The sequence below is a fragment of the Cucurbita pepo genome, chromosome LG11 (genome assembly GCF_002806865.2).
Source record: "Cucurbita pepo subsp. pepo cultivar mu-cu-16 chromosome LG11, ASM280686v2, whole genome shotgun sequence".
In the NCBI taxonomy this organism is placed as follows: Eukaryota; Viridiplantae; Streptophyta; class Magnoliopsida; order Cucurbitales; family Cucurbitaceae; genus Cucurbita; species Cucurbita pepo.
The window spans coordinates 189,049-204,740 of NC_036648.1; the positions used below are offsets into that span (position 1 = coordinate 189,049).

Sequence of the window (15,692 nt, forward strand, 5' to 3'; positions counted from 1 at the left end):
TTTGTTGACTTCAACCTATTGGACGGTCAGGATGCGTTCTATTCTCCATTCATTTGGTATCAACAGTTTACGGGAAATTAAATAAAAAATAAAAAATAAAAAATAAAAAATTCAGAAGCAGACTGGGAAATCTTTATTTCTGTATTATTTAAGCTTTAATACAAAGTTTTAGGTAGAAAAAAGAGAGGTTCCACAAGGCAGTAGGGCTAGCTGCAGTTGATGGTAAATAGAGCAGAGGCATGGGTTTGAAGTGGTGCAGCTATGGTCGACCCCGACATCACTCCAAACTCTTTTCCACTCCATTCCTCTCTGTATTTACAGGAAGCTTGACCCAAGCCCTTGCCTGGAAGTGCCTCCGCAAGGTCCGAAATCTTCACAGATATCTCAGTCTTCTCGTTGTTGAGATTGAAGAGAGCAACATATACCTCACCTGAATTACATCAAAACTTTCTTTCTTTACCCACGACAACGTTGTGAAAACCCATTCAGAATCTCAGAGATTGATGCACTAACCTCCTCTCCCTGTAGCAATCCATGACCGAACTCCACTCTCAATACCTTCTGCTGCACCAATGCAATCAAATCATCATCATGCTAAAAACTCAACATCATCCTCATAATTAACAACGCAATTCATTACCATCGTTTTGCTTTACAATTGCACACTCCCCAGATTGCTGGTTTCCCAACGTCCCATTACTGTATAACTCCCACTTCTGTTTTCATAACAATCAACATTCCAATAAGAGCATCACAGAGATAAGTAATAAGGGTGAGAAATTTCTTCATCTTCTCGGACATTTTGACACACCTGGTTCTCATGCCTTATACAAGGGAAAAATGACCCCCTCCTGAACTCTTCAGAACTACGCTTCCTTTGCCGAGTTGCATCCAGGCAAACATCCCCTCGATCATGCCCACTAGCTGCCTCTTTGTATCTGTACCACGACTTAATTTTTGTGACAAACTCAAAACTTGAGACAGTAAAATAATAATAGGGCATCAAATCAATCACATTGCAAGTCGAGGCCCTCGTTTATATACACAAAATGGTGTTTCATATTTGTGTTTTGGATTTGCCTTCCAACATATTTTTTGAAGACCTCGATTCAGACTTTCAGGAACCCAACCAGCTGCGTCTGAATCTGAACACTTGGTGAGCCCCAGTACAGGTGAAACTGATGCCACCATATCTCTAGAATGCCATTTCACAATCTTCTCCCTACTGTTCGAAACCTTTGTTGAAGCAACTTTAAGAAACTGTAATGGCAATGGAAATGAACACAAAATAGTCAAAACGTCGATATCAAGAAAGTCTTTCCAAGCTTGAAAAAGCTCAACTTGCCTCCATGTTATTTGAACTGAAGGAGTTAATCTCCAGAAGCGTAGGATTTGTGATGAGACTAAAGGTGGCATCGTCAATATTCCTCAAATCTCCTCCATACATAATTGGAGACTTGGCCATACACCATAAAGTCATCTGAAATTAAGTTGAACAACATTTCAGCGATGATATTACTCTCTTTCTCTCCCTCTTTTAACCACAAATTTACCTGAGTTCTTTGTTCATCTACGCTGAGGTTGGTTGTCCTATGTGGGCCTTCATTTGCAGCTAAACATTTCATCCAACATTATTAATAACATGTATACAAGCTTAAGATTGTTACTCAATCTAATTGTACAGTCATTTTTAGTGCGTTCAGTCTTATAAAATTGTATAACCTGGATCGGTAAGCCACCCAAATGGAAGCATATCTGAATCAGGCCAAGATTTACCCAGCAAGCCTGTGGTGCCTATCATATTAGCAGCAGAGAAATCCCTGAAGAAGAGAGTACAAGTTGAGATGACATCAATATCAAATGGTATGTATTTGAATCTCTTGAACTCAAACATAATAACTTAAGTTACCGGGTGATGTTAAAGTGGAAAACGAGGTCGTTCCAATTATCCCAATCATCACCTGTTATTCTATACATGTTAACCAGCCCACTTACATCCTTGGCCATGGCTGGCGTCGCAGTTTTTCCGGGGGACAGAGAAAACAATATTGGGCGGTCAAGTTGTTTAAGAACCTGTGCGTACTTAAATGAATTAGCATTTAGCATATGAGTAACAATTGCATGTGTCTGTGACAGAGACAGAAGAGAACATACATCAGACACAAAGCTTATTTGAGGTAAATCCAAATCATCGCCAAAGACACAATCAAGTTTCACTGCCGGAAAAAGAATGATCATTTCAGTTTAGTATCAAGATTCCAGGCAATGGCAAGATCTTTTTGATTCAGACATCTTACTTTGAAGAACAAAATGAAATTCATCACAAATCTAAAACACTATCAAATACTTCGAGAGAGGCATGCAAACATGTAGAAAGTGAGCTTGCGTTGTGTCAATGACAGTAAACTTACCAAAATCAACCCCCCAATCAGCATATTGTTGATAAAGGGACCTTAAGAAGGCTTTTGAAGCTCCTAAATCCATGTTCACACTCATGAAACCATTTTTCATCCATCCACAAGTCCTCGACTTGTCCCCTATATCACTTGCAAACCACTTTCTCCCGGATTCTTCATAGGCACTTCCCTACCAAGCAATTGAGAACCTTATAATCATTTCTCCCGTGTGTGTTTCAGGGCTGACTATTTACAAATGCTCACGTAATACAGAAAAATAAGGGAACTAAGTTACCTTTGAAATGTCCAATATAGGCGTATTAGCATTGACTGCCTGTGTACTTATTCCTCTCATGACATGAATTCCAAACTTCAAACCCATATCATGAACTTTCTTAGCTACTTCAGTGAATCCCTTTCCACCTTGCGAGGAAGGCCACCGACTCGGGTCCGGGACCATCCTCCCCCATTCATCGATCACATCAAATCCAAGAGAATCAGCGTAAGCACCAGGAACATTTCTCCTATACCATAGGTAATCCACAATCACGTACTGCATCCATCAAACAACCGAGAAGATTAATCATCTTACCACCATTTTACCGCATTACATTACAACAAATTTAAAGGAATGCACACATTAATTAGATCATAAAATGAGCAATGTTATCGGTACAATTTTCAGGAAGTTACCAAAGCCCTACCTCATATCCCTTAGACTTAAGCCGATTGGCCACAACCTCTGCATTCTTTAGGTATTCTTCTTCAGAAATAATCCAGGAAAATGAATTATAAGAGTTCCAACCTCTCGGCGGGACGACAGCACGTTCTGTTCCATTTTGTGAGGACACCCTAAAAAGATTAAAGTTAGTATGCACCATATGATTAGTAAATCAAGAGGCTTCATCCAAACCATAGCCCTAGATGATCCAAAGTTAACGAAGTTCACAGCACAACACAAGCTCACAGATGGGCTTTACAGAAAGTCCTAAACCAAGCACATCTCTAAATTTGCAGTAACAATAGAGAGGAAGCAATAGAATCCCTTTCACGGGAATACAATTTTTAAAAAGAAATGAAATGGATCTTCGTTCTTCCCTCAACAACAATCCTAGTTTTTCACAGGAAGTAGAGGAACCTTTACAAAATATGGAAACGGAATTCTTTAAACAACGCAGAGTTAAGGACCATATAAGCTATACTACCTTGAAAGAAAAGTGAGAGAAATGAGAGATTTACGCACCGATTGAATTGAAACACGGAACAGAAGAAGAAGAAAAAGCAGAGAGAGTTGAAGAAGACGTCTTTCATGATGTGTGCTATCTACAGCGATGGCTGTTCTCAACTATCAAATTCATAATAGAGCATGAAACAGAGTTCTTTTTATACTGCTAAATTAAAAATGTGAATTACAAAAACAATAAAGACCCGTTTAAATAACAATATATCCATAAATGGGTGAAAATAGTTTTTCTTTAGTGCATGGATTATTAAGATTAACCACTCTTATCCATATAGTTACAATAAAAGAAAAAATTCAATTTTTTTTTATGGTTAAGGTATTACTACGTGTCCATATATAAATTTTTAAACCAGGTGTACTATACCTTTCAATTCAAATCCAATATTTTAAAATTTTATATTAATAATTTTACGGATAAAACTATTTTTATTAATTTAGCTTATTAATTTTTATACGTTTATTCTTATCCTAATCGAAATCCCTTTCTCATCACAAAGAGAATTGTATTATGTTCCTTATTTTGACACTAAATAAGGAATGTTTATTTGTAAGATGATTTATGGTATTCTTATTCGATTCAAAATCATTATTATATATATGTACATACATACACGCACAATAAATTTAATTATGATTTTTCTTTTTATGAAGATGCATGCATATATCTGAGGTGCCAATGCTTTATTAATATTAGAAAGAATCGGCACCGACCAACCACATCTCAGTTTTCGACTATTGTTTTGTTTTTATTGGAGTTAAAGAATGTTACTTTCGAACAAAAATAATAACAATGACTAATTGAGACGGGGACGAGGACAGGGAAGCCACTCCCCATTTCCCGTCTCGCATGAATTTTTTGAATCATGTAAGAAAGAGTAGACGATTATGTTTAAATTGTGTAAAGAAGGGATCCTCAGACAAACAAACAAAAAAAAGTCTTAAAATCGACCATGATCGACGAGATCGTACAAGTATGACATTACCTTTTATTTCATCTCATAGATCTCCTATTCACGAAGATAATGGTATTCTATTGATACTCAACTTTTATGGACATATAAACATATCCGTTGTTATCCATTGATGTGGATCGACAACGGTTGATCAGCAAAGTTGATAAAATATATTGGGGGAAGAAGACTAATGATATTAAATTACCATGATATTGGTTACAAAGTTGTGGGTTCTTAAGAAAATTTGAGATTTTGAGTATACAAATAAGAGATAAAGGCTAATGCAATTGAGTTTAAAAATCGAGAGAGAAAAGGTGTGATTTTGTGTTAATTAAATAAATAAATAATTGAAAGCAAGCACCGAAGCAATCGAGCGATTTGAAGCCTAATTGTATCTTCCATTTGTTGCGAATTGCAAGCAATCTTGGTGGGTGTCGGGTTTGTTCGGATGATCGATGAATTCGGGGACAGTAAGAGTGCGTTTGGTTTTCGAAGAGGGGCGCCTACTGAGCAAGCCGCAGAGGAGAAATGGACTGAAACGGAGTTGGATTCTTCTGAAATCCCACCTCCATTCCATTTCCGACTTCTCCTCCTATCTTCTCGACCTTTTCCTTCTTCGCGATGCTTGTCCTCATGGCCTCCTTCTTTCTGTAAGTTTGTTTTTTTCTCTCTCGCTTTCTCTGCGTTCTTCTCACTTGCAATTCCCGATGGAGGAGGGGGGGAGAGTTGTTTGGTTGTCTTTGATTAGGCACTTTCAGTGATATGCATGCTTAGCTCATCTTTTCCCTCTTACAGATGGATGGGTTTGTTCTACCACCCTTTGAGCCTACTTCTATTTTGAAGGATGGAGATATTGTTAGGTCAGTTTGTGGGCGATATTTGCTCTTTGAATACTTCGTCTCTATAAGACCAAGTCTCCCAGTTTGCCGTATTGTTCTTCTAACAGGGTGAAGAAGAGTGAGGACAATGTGATTGCAGTTGAGACGATGGCAGACATGGAGGAGGGGCAACCTGCTGGTCTAGATGTTCAGCTTCTAGCCAACGAGGAGCTTGTGAAGGAGTGCACTGACTACAAAAATGAAGCAGAACAAGATGATGAACATTATGATCTGCTGAATCAGTTGGAAGACACAGTGGATGTGGGAAGCAAAGAGAAAACAGTTTGCAGGAAAAGGAAGGCACTGAAAACAGTTCACAGCTCAAAGTATTTAGTACCAGTCTCTATCAATGCTAAATCTAAAGAATCGTATAGCATTAGATTCTTATATGCAGGCAACATTTCTAGTTCAAATACCATGTTCTTGATGGTGCTCGATCCTCATATCTTGCTTTTGTTTATGCTAGCTGCTTCAATGTGAATGATGCCATTTATGATTCTAGTGGAATGTAAAACAAGTACCGGGATGTTAGAGCCACGAACTTGTTGGTTCATGCTGTGATTCTTAAGGGATGGTGAATGTTTTGTGTTGTTGTAAACTGGGCTTTGGTTGTTCATTGATAGCATCACATCTTGACCGTGCAACTTCTGTCGATCAATAACAGCCACAATGGTCTTCATGTGATGCCGTCTCATTCTGTTCTAGATACATGACCAATATCCATATGCTAGTATTAGAGCATTTTTCATTTAGTTTGGCGAAGTCGTACCCTGCATGAACTATCTGATGCTTATTACATTATCCAAATTGTAGGAAGAAGAAGAATAGATTTGCTCCAACTGACAAATGTCTGGCTTCTCCATCAAATCTTCAGCAGTTTCATACAGACCATAATTGTAGATCGCAGCAGGAAGTTTCTGTTTCTGATAAGAGTCTGGTCGAGAAGCGCAAATCATCCAATGGCAATACTGGTACAAACAAGAAGCAAAAGGTTCGTAAAGTAAGTCTTATGAGGATGTTATATCTTGTCATTGTAGTTAAATTTAAATAAGGAAGGCCTTTCCTTTAAAAAAAATCTCCATTTTAAGCGTTAAAAGTGATGTTTATTCATTGATCGTTCAGCAGGTACAGCAACGAATAGTTCGAAATAGTAACGGTAAGTTACCTGTTGAGAATTACTTTGAGGACTCTGAACAGCTAGATGACAGTAGTGTTGATGAAGGAATTGTCCCCGTGGAAACTAGACCAGGACATGTTCGTTTTCTGCCTCTTGATCAAGGTCCGTTTGTGTTTCTCATTCTTTCAAAATTCGTGTTACAACTTTATGCTGCTTGGTGCAAGTGCTAACTTGTGTATTTTAATTTGTGTTCGTTCCAGGAGAAGCTAACCAGTTTGTGCATCCAGCTCAAGCTTCTATGGTATTATCCCTGTGCTTAGAGCTCTTTGCTTTTATATAGTCCTTGCAAGTGAAACCAAGTTCTTTGACATTCGAATTGAGTGTTTCAGGACACCGCGCGGTCAAATGGGATAACAATTAAGAATGAAAAAAAATGGGGTAAAGGGAAATCCTCATTTTGGAGGAGTAATTGCAACTGTGAAGGACAAAGTTCCAAGTCGCAAGCTAAAAAAGATTCATCAACTAGGAAATGTCCAATTGACTTCAATGAACTCAGACCTTGTTTGAGCTTGCCCGAGGTTTGTTTTCGATAAGTTTTACATGTTTCTGTGTGAATATTGCATTGTCCTTCCCTAATCTGGAATTAGCTTCTGTTGCTTGGATATGTCTAAATTTACCATTGTTTGGTGTTGGAATCATCTCAGCCATGAACTTCTATATTGCAGAGAGGTGATATAATTGCATATCGTTTAATTGAATTATCATCATCATGGACTCCAGAATTTTCCTCCTTCAGAGTAATAATTCCTTTGGTTCCCATTATGATATTAATATCTTCGATGAGGCCCATACTTATACTTTGCTCAATCCTGTTAGGTTGGAAAGGTATCATGGTGTAATCCTGAAGCAAATAAGATTATGCTGATTCCTGTTCCAGAATATCCATTTGTTTTTAAGGCAATGAACGAGGAAGCAGTCAAGCATCCATATGCGGAAGATGGGTCTTTAAAGGTGCTCAAATTAGCCATCATCTATCATCTTTAGTTATGTTGTTCACTTGAAGTGGGAGTTAATCAGATAAGCATATGGGATTAGGGACAATCAAACAAATTAAATTACACTTGCCAGATGTGTGTTTTCTGTTGTCAGGCTAGGCTCAGCTTCATGATCGATGAACAAGATGGAAAACACAGCATGGCAGCTGCTAATTGACTCTTTTAATTTATGCAGGCTGATTACTCCTCACTCGTTGACATCAGAATCGTTGAGCATGAAAACTCACTAGGTTTTGAAGCAGCTGGTGGTGGTAATATTAGTGAAGCATCTACTTCAAAACAAAGCTGGAGCAAGTGGGAGAAGCATTCCATTGCACCAAAACAAAGCTGGAACAAATGGGAGAACCAGCCCAGAGCACCAAAACAAAGCTGGAAAAAGTGGGAAAACGATACCAGTAAACAAGGGGAGAACCAGCCCAGGGCATCAAAACAAAGCTGGAAAAAGTGGGAAAACGATACCAGTAAACGGGGTACAGACACGACTTGTGTTGTGTGTTAGGAATAAGTAAAGCTGCTTATTTGCTCTCAACCTTGTGTGTTGTTTTCTGGTGGTTTCAGAAAATGGAAAGGAAAATGCATGGGATGACATTGTCCAGGCTTCCAGCGCGAAGAAGGCTAATTTGTCCAAGGACGTTGGATGGGGAAGAGGGGAGAAGAAATCTTGGAAAGGAGCTTCATAATAGTCCATGACAGATACTCCGGTGGGGCTAGTTGATTACCTTTCAATTAACGTAATTTTGTACAAAAATTTACCACTTGCTCTGTAAGAAGTGGGAAGGCTATGGAAGGTAGCCATTTTGTGTGAGCGGTTAGGCTCGGTTCAGGCACACGATCGACGTAATTTCATTTTGTTGTGGAGAAGTTGTCTGTCATGATGGAAACAAAATGGGAACGTTGCTACAAGAATCTATAGCCATTTTGTCTGCTGGATAAACTTGAATGTTAGAAACAATAAATAGTTGAGGAGTATACTAAGCATAGAAATATTAAGCACATCCCAATTTGGTTGGACAGCCAGAATGTTGATAAACTGTCCTAATATCCTCCTAACTGCATCCATGTGCTGCACGATTGCTTTGTTTGGCTTGATAAAGTGACATTCTCTTAGTTTCAGTTATGATTAAAAGGAAACATCTCCCACCCGTTCTTTTCTTTTCTTTTCTTTTGCTTCTTTCTTCTAATCTTCCAATACTCATATATGGCATGACGCTGAGATTCTGATACGAGGCAAACTTGAATGCAGCTCCCCAGTTGGCACATGCTTTTATATCACTACTTGGATCACAACACTTCATTTTTCCACTCAAACACTCATGCCTTGTCTTAATCCTCTCTTTTTTACTTTTATACTAATTTAAACCCCCCTGGAAGCAAGGTAGAAATTCATCAAACCTTTTCACCTTTAATCCCTTTTTATCCCTCTATTTAACCTGGTTTCAAACTCTATCCCACAATCACCACAATTCTCTACTCAATACATACATACTCCACTCTATCTTCCCCATTGAACAATGCAAGCCATGGCTGCTGCAGCACCGCGTAAGTCGAGTCTTGTTAAACAAGACCGTCATCTATTCGCAACACGCGATGAAAATGCCTTCACTAAGCAAGTTTTGGCCACTCATTCTGAGGAACCCCTCGAGTTGCCTGTCAACCCTTTGCTCGGCCTCGTTGAAAAAATTTTCCTTCGAGCTAAACTCAATACTCACCAGGCACATACATAACAATTGTTTTCTTGCATATTCATGATTCAAATTGAACCAAATCATCTGTTTGGTCTAGAAGAAAGTTATGTGCTCACTGATTAAATTTGTCTGCAGGGAACAACACGAGCTCAACTGGAGGCAATCGAAGACCGCTCTCCAGGCCCAACAGACTTGCTGGACTTGCTGAATTTTGTATCGTTCACTATCAATAGAGTTTCCAATGAGGTTGCTTACAGTTTCTTCTTCCTTTTAGGCACACAAGAAGAAGTTCACGTCCTTTCAGAGATTCATTTTGTTTGCTTGTTTTGAATGATCACAGATACGGTACAGGTGTTCAAGAGCTGGGGATACCCATACCGTGACGATGGAAGTGCTCAATTTATTATCAAACTGGCCATGGGATGCTAAGGTGGTGCTGGCCTTGGCTGCATTTGCCATAAACTATGGAGAGTTTTGGTTATTGGCTCAGCAATCCACAACTGACTTCCTCGCCAAAGACATCTCGCTCCTCAAGAAACTCCCAGAAATGTTCGAGAGGATCGACATTGTGAAGCAAAAATTTGAAGAAGTTGACAAACTCATCAACACACTCATGGCTGTGGCCAAGTGCATTGTTGATTTCACCATGCTTCCTCCCCATTACGTTACTCCAGACACGCCTGAAATGAAGAGCGCAATCACTCTTATTCCCACAGCTACTTACTGGACAATCAGAAGCATTGTTGCATGTGCTGCACAGACTGCAGGCCTCGTTGGAGTCGGCCATGAGTATGCCACACCGTCTCCTACTTTTGGTAATCGAACTTAGCTAACCAACCATTCTTAGTTTCTTCTCTCCAACATTTGATCAGGTATTTAGCATCAGCATCTGAGTCATGGGAGCTGTCTAATTTGACCCATAAGATCGACAGCATACGGAAGCATCTTGAAGAGCTGCTTCGTGCTTGTCATCATTACATAAGTGAGGCTTCTGTAGCTCTCTAAACTTCAATTCTTTCCCTGTTTTTGGTCGTGTTTGTGATTGATTGATACACAGATGAGAAGATGCATCAAGAAGCGTATGCGAACCTGGTTCGACTTTTCGAGATACCCCACATTGACAACCACAAGATTCTGAAGGCTTTGATTTTCTCCAAGGATGATAAGCCGCCCCTCATCGATGGTCAAAGCAAGGAAAAGGTGGGTCCTCAGTTTTCCCTTTTCTAACAAACCGGACACACATTATAACGAGAATATCTAAAGTACTCCACACATTCTATTTGGGTTTCAAACTTTAATCACAACATCACAGGCTACCCTCGAAGTGCTGCGAAAGAAAAATGTGTTGCTCCTCATCTCTGACCTGGACCTGACCACAGTGGAGCTTTCAATGCTGGAACAAATCTACAGGGACTGTATAAACAACAAAAGTAGAGCAGAGAGCGATTACGAGGTGGTGTGGATGCCAATTGTGGAGTCCCCATGGACAGATGAGAAACAGAAGAAATTCGAACGGTTATTGGGGATGATGCCATGGTACTCGGTGGCGCATCCTTCAATGATCGAATCTGCCGTCGTGGAGTACATACGACAGGTATGGAAATTTGTCAAAAAGCCTCTCTTGGTGGTCTTGGACCCTCGAGGCAAAGTGGTTAATACCAACGCCTTCCATATGATGTGGATTTGGGGAAACTTGGCCCACCCTTTCACAAGCGCTCGAGAGGATTCACTTTGGAAAGAAGAGACTTGGAGACTCGAGCTGTTGGTGGATTCAGTGGAGCCCCAAGTGTTCCAATGGGTATTGTATTCCCCATAGACTCCTTAATCTCAACCAAATTGAACGCACTTTTCCAATCTTCATATAATCTCACTCACTCTGCTCCTGTAAATTCAGATAGAAACAGGGAAATACATATGCATTATAGGAGGGGAAGATCTGGCATGGATAAGAAGCTTCAGCAGAAACGTGGTGGAAGTAGCGAAGGACGCCGGGATAGAATTGGAGGTACTCTACGTAGGGAAGAGCAATCCAGGAGGAAAAATAAGGAAGAACATGGCCGCAATTTTAGAAGACAAATTGATCCACACCCTGGAAGATCCGACCCTGATTTGGTTCTTCTGGGTGAGGTTAGAGAGCATGTGGTACTCGAAAACACAGAGAGGGAGCACAATCCATAACGATCCCATAATGCAAGAGACAATGACGATGATGAGCTTGGACAGTGGCGGGCAGGGGTGGGCGGTGATGAGCAAGGGGTCAACCGACATGCTTCGAGCCAAAGCCGAGATCATAAGCAATGTGGTGGATGGGTACGAAAAGCGCTGGAAGGTGAATGCGAAGGAGAAAGGATTCATGGCTGCTATGAGGAAAGAGCTTGAGGATACCCACACTCCCGAGCATTGCAACCGCTTGATTCTGCCTTCTTCGAATGGCACCATTCCAGAGAAGATCGTTTGTTCGGAATGTGGTACCGCCATGGAAAAGTTCATTATGTATCGCTGCTGCAACGATTGAGTTAATCCTAAGAACGGAAGCAACCTAATTTAGAACACTGGAAGAGTTGAAGCGGAGTTCTGAGTCCATCCTAAAGAAAGGGAGTGAGTTTGTTGTTTGCAGTGTGGTTTGTTTGTGTAATTCAAGTACTTTTAATTCCATGGATGCATGGAACTGAAGATTCTTTTCCAATTCCGTTATTACGTACCATTCAGATCAAATTTATATTTATACTTATCTACTCAACCCATATGCTTCCGACTTTCTACGGAAAGAGAGTAGTAACCAACAGACCTAATTGATTCTATTCATAGGCTTTTTTCTTGATCGTCAGAAATAATTAAGTCTTTATCATCCCCTATCTATTAAACAACTATAATCGGCTTCCATTAGATTTCCCTTCTACTTCATTGCAGTATATCCATTCCGTCTTTGAAAGGCATACATTTGACTGTTGGAATTAAACACAGGCGGTGATAACAGCTTCATACAAGTATAAATTTTGTATCTTTAAGAATGAGTCCGACAGGTCGTCATATGCTAGGAATTACTTAATTTTTTCTGTCAGACACCCACATTAGGGGGATTCCAGACTAGTCCAATGCGGCAAATCTAGCCTAAATATTATTGGGTATATCCTGATCCGATTAGGGATCTAAAGGTATTATTTCTGAAGATACTGGGGAGTAATACCATTATTTTTCTGAAGAACGTTCATTGAAATACAACTTTCAAGAAAACCACTGACCGGCGGAGGTTTTCAGTTTCAGAGACACATCCATGGTTTCTCTTAATTACATTTAAACTATATATTTGCATTTACCCCCATGTACGATTAGATCTCATGTTGAATACATTTAAGCATCTGTAAACTTGCAAACGAATCAAAATCATTTCCTCCAATCAGGTGATATAATTGAAAACAAAATTTAAAATAACAGTAAAGCGACTACTAATAAAAAAGATTATTAGTGAAAGTTTCGTCAGACAGTTCAAGACAAAAAATTGTTAGAGAATTGGAAGTTATAATACGTAGGAAAGTACTAGAAAAATAGGAAAATAGGAAGGAAATCTTTAGGAAAATAGGAAAGATTAATGAAATAGCATTAGAAAAATAGGAAGGAAAGTTTGATCTTGTAAAAGTAACTGTACCAGGAGACAGGTAGCAGAGTGCAATAGGAATTTACACAACGCTGTTTAATACTGGCAAATTTAAATCAATTTATGCTTCGGAAACATGAACATCCATCATTTGAATCTGAAAGAGTTCACCAGTAAGAAGCAACAATTAAAGCAATTAATTTAACGACAGGTCAGTAAACCCTAGATTTCGAAAAGCAAATGTCTCAACGTCAAACCAGCAAAGCTACAAGTCACAAAACACTCATATCTTGACTCCGATTCAAACGAAGTCGATTAGGTTTGAAGAGTTGGAATTAATGTACGCCTTCGTTGACACGTCCATCTGGATATAAAACCCACCGATGAACGCAACGCCTATCAAAGGCGATACAACACCAAAAAGTTTAAAACAAACATTGCAAGCAGAAGCAAAAATCAATAAGCCAATGAAAACGAGCAGGGAAAGAAAAGATTGAAGACCCCAATAGTTCCGTAGTCACCAAATTTCGGGAACAAAGTCCCAACAATGGTCGCAGATGCGGCAGTCGAGAGTGATAGAACTTTAGGGTTTAGGTGCTTTATTTATAGGAAATCGCGGAGCAATGACGAGCGGAAAAAATGGAACTCCGTTGGTGTGCTTGGGCTTCTGGTTTCTCTTGACTAGAATTTCAGATCCGGCCCAATTCAAAAATATTGTATTAAAAAAAGTAAAAAAAATGTTTTTAAAACATAAAGGAAAATAAATTTGCCCCCATGCAGGATCGAACTACAGACCTTCAGTTTACAAGACTGACGCTCTACCACTGAGCTATAGGGGCTAGTTGACATTTTCCTGTTTATGCTCCTAATACAAGGTTTAACAATCAGTCGCACGCTCAAAATTGATCAAACGAGGAGATACATGTAATTTCATCGCATCAGATTACTTCTCAAAGAGATTTAGTCGTCTTCGCATCGCAACACCATCTCCAACTCCTGGCCTTGTTCTCCTGCATTCCTGCGTCGCGTTTTGTTGATCATTCTGCGGAATTATAATCTGTTGAGACGACGAGCTTTTCAAGCTAAGGGAAGAAGATGGTGAAAGTAGCGACGTTCTTTGCAATGTCATTAGGGGCCTTTGTATTCTGGCAGTCGATGGATAAACTCCATGTTTGGATCGCTCTCCGTCAAGACGAAAAGGTTCTGTTTCGATTTTCCCCCTTCAGATTTCTCCAATTTTCTGGTACTTATAGTTAATTATTCAATTGAATTCCATTTCTCCATAGAAGAGTAGGAAAAGAGAAAACCCTAGGTGGCAAGTCTTCGGCAGCTTAGCTTTGAATGCGATATTTCATATAACTTTTGTTAATTAGAAATTTGTGGTTGATGTTCTTTTGGCTTGCTGAACATTGGATAAACTGTTTTGAATCTATTTGCAATTCTTTTGGAATGTAAATCATAACCATTTATAAGGTATCGCTGTGTTCCACTTTGGTGTTTCAGAAAGAGAGATTGGAAAGGGAAGCAGAGATCAGAAGAGTTAGAGAAGAGCTACTGCAACAAGCGAAACAGAACGACTCTCTTGCTTGACTTTTAACGCTTCTTGACCGGTGGCCTTCCGTCCTCTTTTTTGTTTTTCTGTACTTTCTGTTGCTGTTATCGGTATTGATCGATCAGCTTAGACTCTACACATTTTATAAGTATCGGTTGTCCGTTCTACAACAATGATAATGGGGTGGCCTATAAATGGTCGATTACTCATTTCTACACCTTCCCTGCTTATCAAATCATAAGCAATGCTCATTTCAATATGGAGCCTTGCTTTTTGAATAATTGAAATTCCTGAACTTGACTCTCTGTTGTGTTCTTACCTTTGTCTTTGGGATGAGAATCTGTTTGCTTTGGGTTCAGGAGTTATCAAATTCCTGTTTCAGTTGATGAACAGATACCAATACAGCTATCTAAAGGTTGCTTTTCTTGAGCAAACGTTCCTTGTATGGAGAAAAATTGCATCTGCATCTTGATTCACCTGGAAAAGATTCTCTATATAATCTTTTAGCTCCTTTTAGTTTCTTGTTGAGATAAACCGATACTCATTTTACTGCATGTTTTTTAAAATCCGGTTGTAGTGTTGACATGCTTGCTTGTCTCTTGATCAGTCCCTGTTTTGTTTATCCATGTTAGATGAGAGTTCCTTGTTTCTTGATATCTGTTCATCATTTCATGTAGAATGTGTTCAGAAAGACATCGTTCTTCCGAAGTTGGAATTATTTGGCCATTTTTATTGAAAAATAGAATCATTATGAACTCTATAAGATTCATTATTTCTAGGTTGAGTTCAAGCTTCCCATAATGCTGTGGACATTAGGGATTTGATACAACAAGACTTCCTTAAGTTAAGACATCACCACAACCCTTATCTGTAACGCATTTGCTCAGTTCTGTTGACGAGTTGAGAAAGGAGAAGAATATTATGCAGTTGTTTAATTTCCTAGAAGTTTATTGCATATCAGTTCTTGCTTGCCCTGGCTATTTGTATGTTGTATAGTGGGCTTTCGTATATCCATATGCAAAAACCTTAATAGTTGTCTCTCGTGTGATGGATTTAGAAGCAAACCATAGAAACCAAACATTTTGCAACCTGCAAGGTGTTGGTTTCATTATTCACTGGTGCAAATATACGAAGGCCATTGGGAGGAACTATTTGACCATATATTCTCCCAAAGTTTTGAGCCTTCAATGTCTATGTCTGCTGCCTAGTAGGGAGGGT

General features: G+C 39.3%; 4 protein-coding genes and 2 non-coding genes across 15 annotated transcripts; 3 read left to right on the forward strand and 3 right to left on the reverse strand.

The window, feature by feature from the left end:
* Positions 1 to 110: 110 nt before the first annotated feature.
* Positions 111 to 3,839, reverse strand: LOC111804900 (alpha-galactosidase-like). 2 transcript variants are annotated; one of them, XM_023689717.1, is made up of 14 exons: positions 3,640 to 3,839; positions 3,101 to 3,248; positions 2,692 to 2,949; positions 2,412 to 2,586; positions 2,155 to 2,216; positions 1,910 to 2,073; positions 1,723 to 1,820; positions 1,554 to 1,612; positions 1,346 to 1,480; positions 1,016 to 1,260; positions 812 to 938; positions 641 to 716; positions 514 to 564; positions 111 to 430 (listed from the first exon to the last, which is right to left on the reverse strand). In XM_023689717.1, the coding sequence occupies exons 1-14, from the start codon at positions 3,705 to 3,707 to the stop codon at positions 207 to 209; spliced, it is 1,890 nt and encodes a 629-aa protein (XP_023545485.1). In that variant the 5' UTR covers positions 3,708 to 3,839; the 3' UTR covers positions 111 to 206. The 2 variants fall into 2 exon arrangements, with proteins under 2 accessions (XP_023545485.1, XP_023545486.1); XM_023689718.1 differs by having other exon boundaries at positions 514 to 561; positions 3,640 to 3,838.
* Positions 3,840 to 4,861: 1,022 nt separating this feature from the next.
* LOC111804901 (coilin-like) lies at positions 4,862 to 8,656 on the forward strand. 9 transcript variants are annotated; one of them, XM_023689724.1, is made up of 12 exons: positions 4,871 to 5,242; positions 5,388 to 5,452; positions 5,539 to 5,796; positions 6,284 to 6,470; positions 6,593 to 6,626; positions 6,693 to 6,749; positions 6,848 to 6,888; positions 6,977 to 7,165; positions 7,313 to 7,384; positions 7,464 to 7,598; positions 7,818 to 8,112; positions 8,201 to 8,656. In XM_023689724.1, the coding sequence occupies exons 1-12, from the start codon at positions 5,048 to 5,050 to the stop codon at positions 8,320 to 8,322; spliced, it is 1,650 nt and encodes a 549-aa protein (XP_023545492.1). In that variant the 5' UTR covers positions 4,871 to 5,047; the 3' UTR covers positions 8,323 to 8,656. The 9 variants fall into 9 exon arrangements, with proteins under 9 accessions (XP_023545491.1, XP_023545492.1, XP_023545493.1 ...); XM_023689725.1 differs by having other exon boundaries at positions 6,596 to 6,626; XM_023689726.1 differs by having other exon boundaries at positions 6,284 to 6,461.
* Positions 8,657 to 8,889: 233 nt separating this feature from the next.
* On the forward strand, positions 8,890 to 12,067 carry LOC111804898 (protein SIEVE ELEMENT OCCLUSION B-like). The gene is made up of 7 exons (XM_023689714.1): positions 8,890 to 9,354; positions 9,463 to 9,573; positions 9,668 to 10,116; positions 10,200 to 10,309; positions 10,385 to 10,527; positions 10,640 to 11,125; positions 11,222 to 12,067. The coding sequence occupies exons 1-7, from the start codon at positions 9,154 to 9,156 to the stop codon at positions 11,840 to 11,842; spliced, it is 2,121 nt and encodes a 706-aa protein (XP_023545482.1). The 5' UTR covers positions 8,890 to 9,153; the 3' UTR covers positions 11,843 to 12,067.
* Positions 12,068 to 12,965: 898 nt separating this feature from the next.
* LOC111806240 lies at positions 12,966 to 13,107 on the reverse strand. The gene has a single exon (XR_002816790.1). It is a non-coding gene; the product is annotated as a small nucleolar RNA snoR137 (small nucleolar RNA).
* A 582-nt stretch (positions 13,108 to 13,689) lies between these two features.
* TRNAT-UGU lies at positions 13,690 to 13,761 on the reverse strand. The gene has a single exon. It is a non-coding gene; the product is annotated as a tRNA-Thr (tRNA).
* Positions 13,762 to 13,855: 94 nt separating this feature from the next.
* On the forward strand, positions 13,856 to 14,779 carry LOC111804906. Its single transcript, XM_023689732.1, has 2 exons — positions 13,856 to 14,122; positions 14,426 to 14,779. Exons 1-2 carry the CDS (start codon positions 14,018 to 14,020, stop codon positions 14,510 to 14,512), a joined length of 192 nt encoding a protein of 63 aa, XP_023545500.1. The 5' UTR covers positions 13,856 to 14,017; the 3' UTR covers positions 14,513 to 14,779.
* The last annotated feature ends 913 nt before the right edge of the window (positions 14,780 to 15,692 follow it).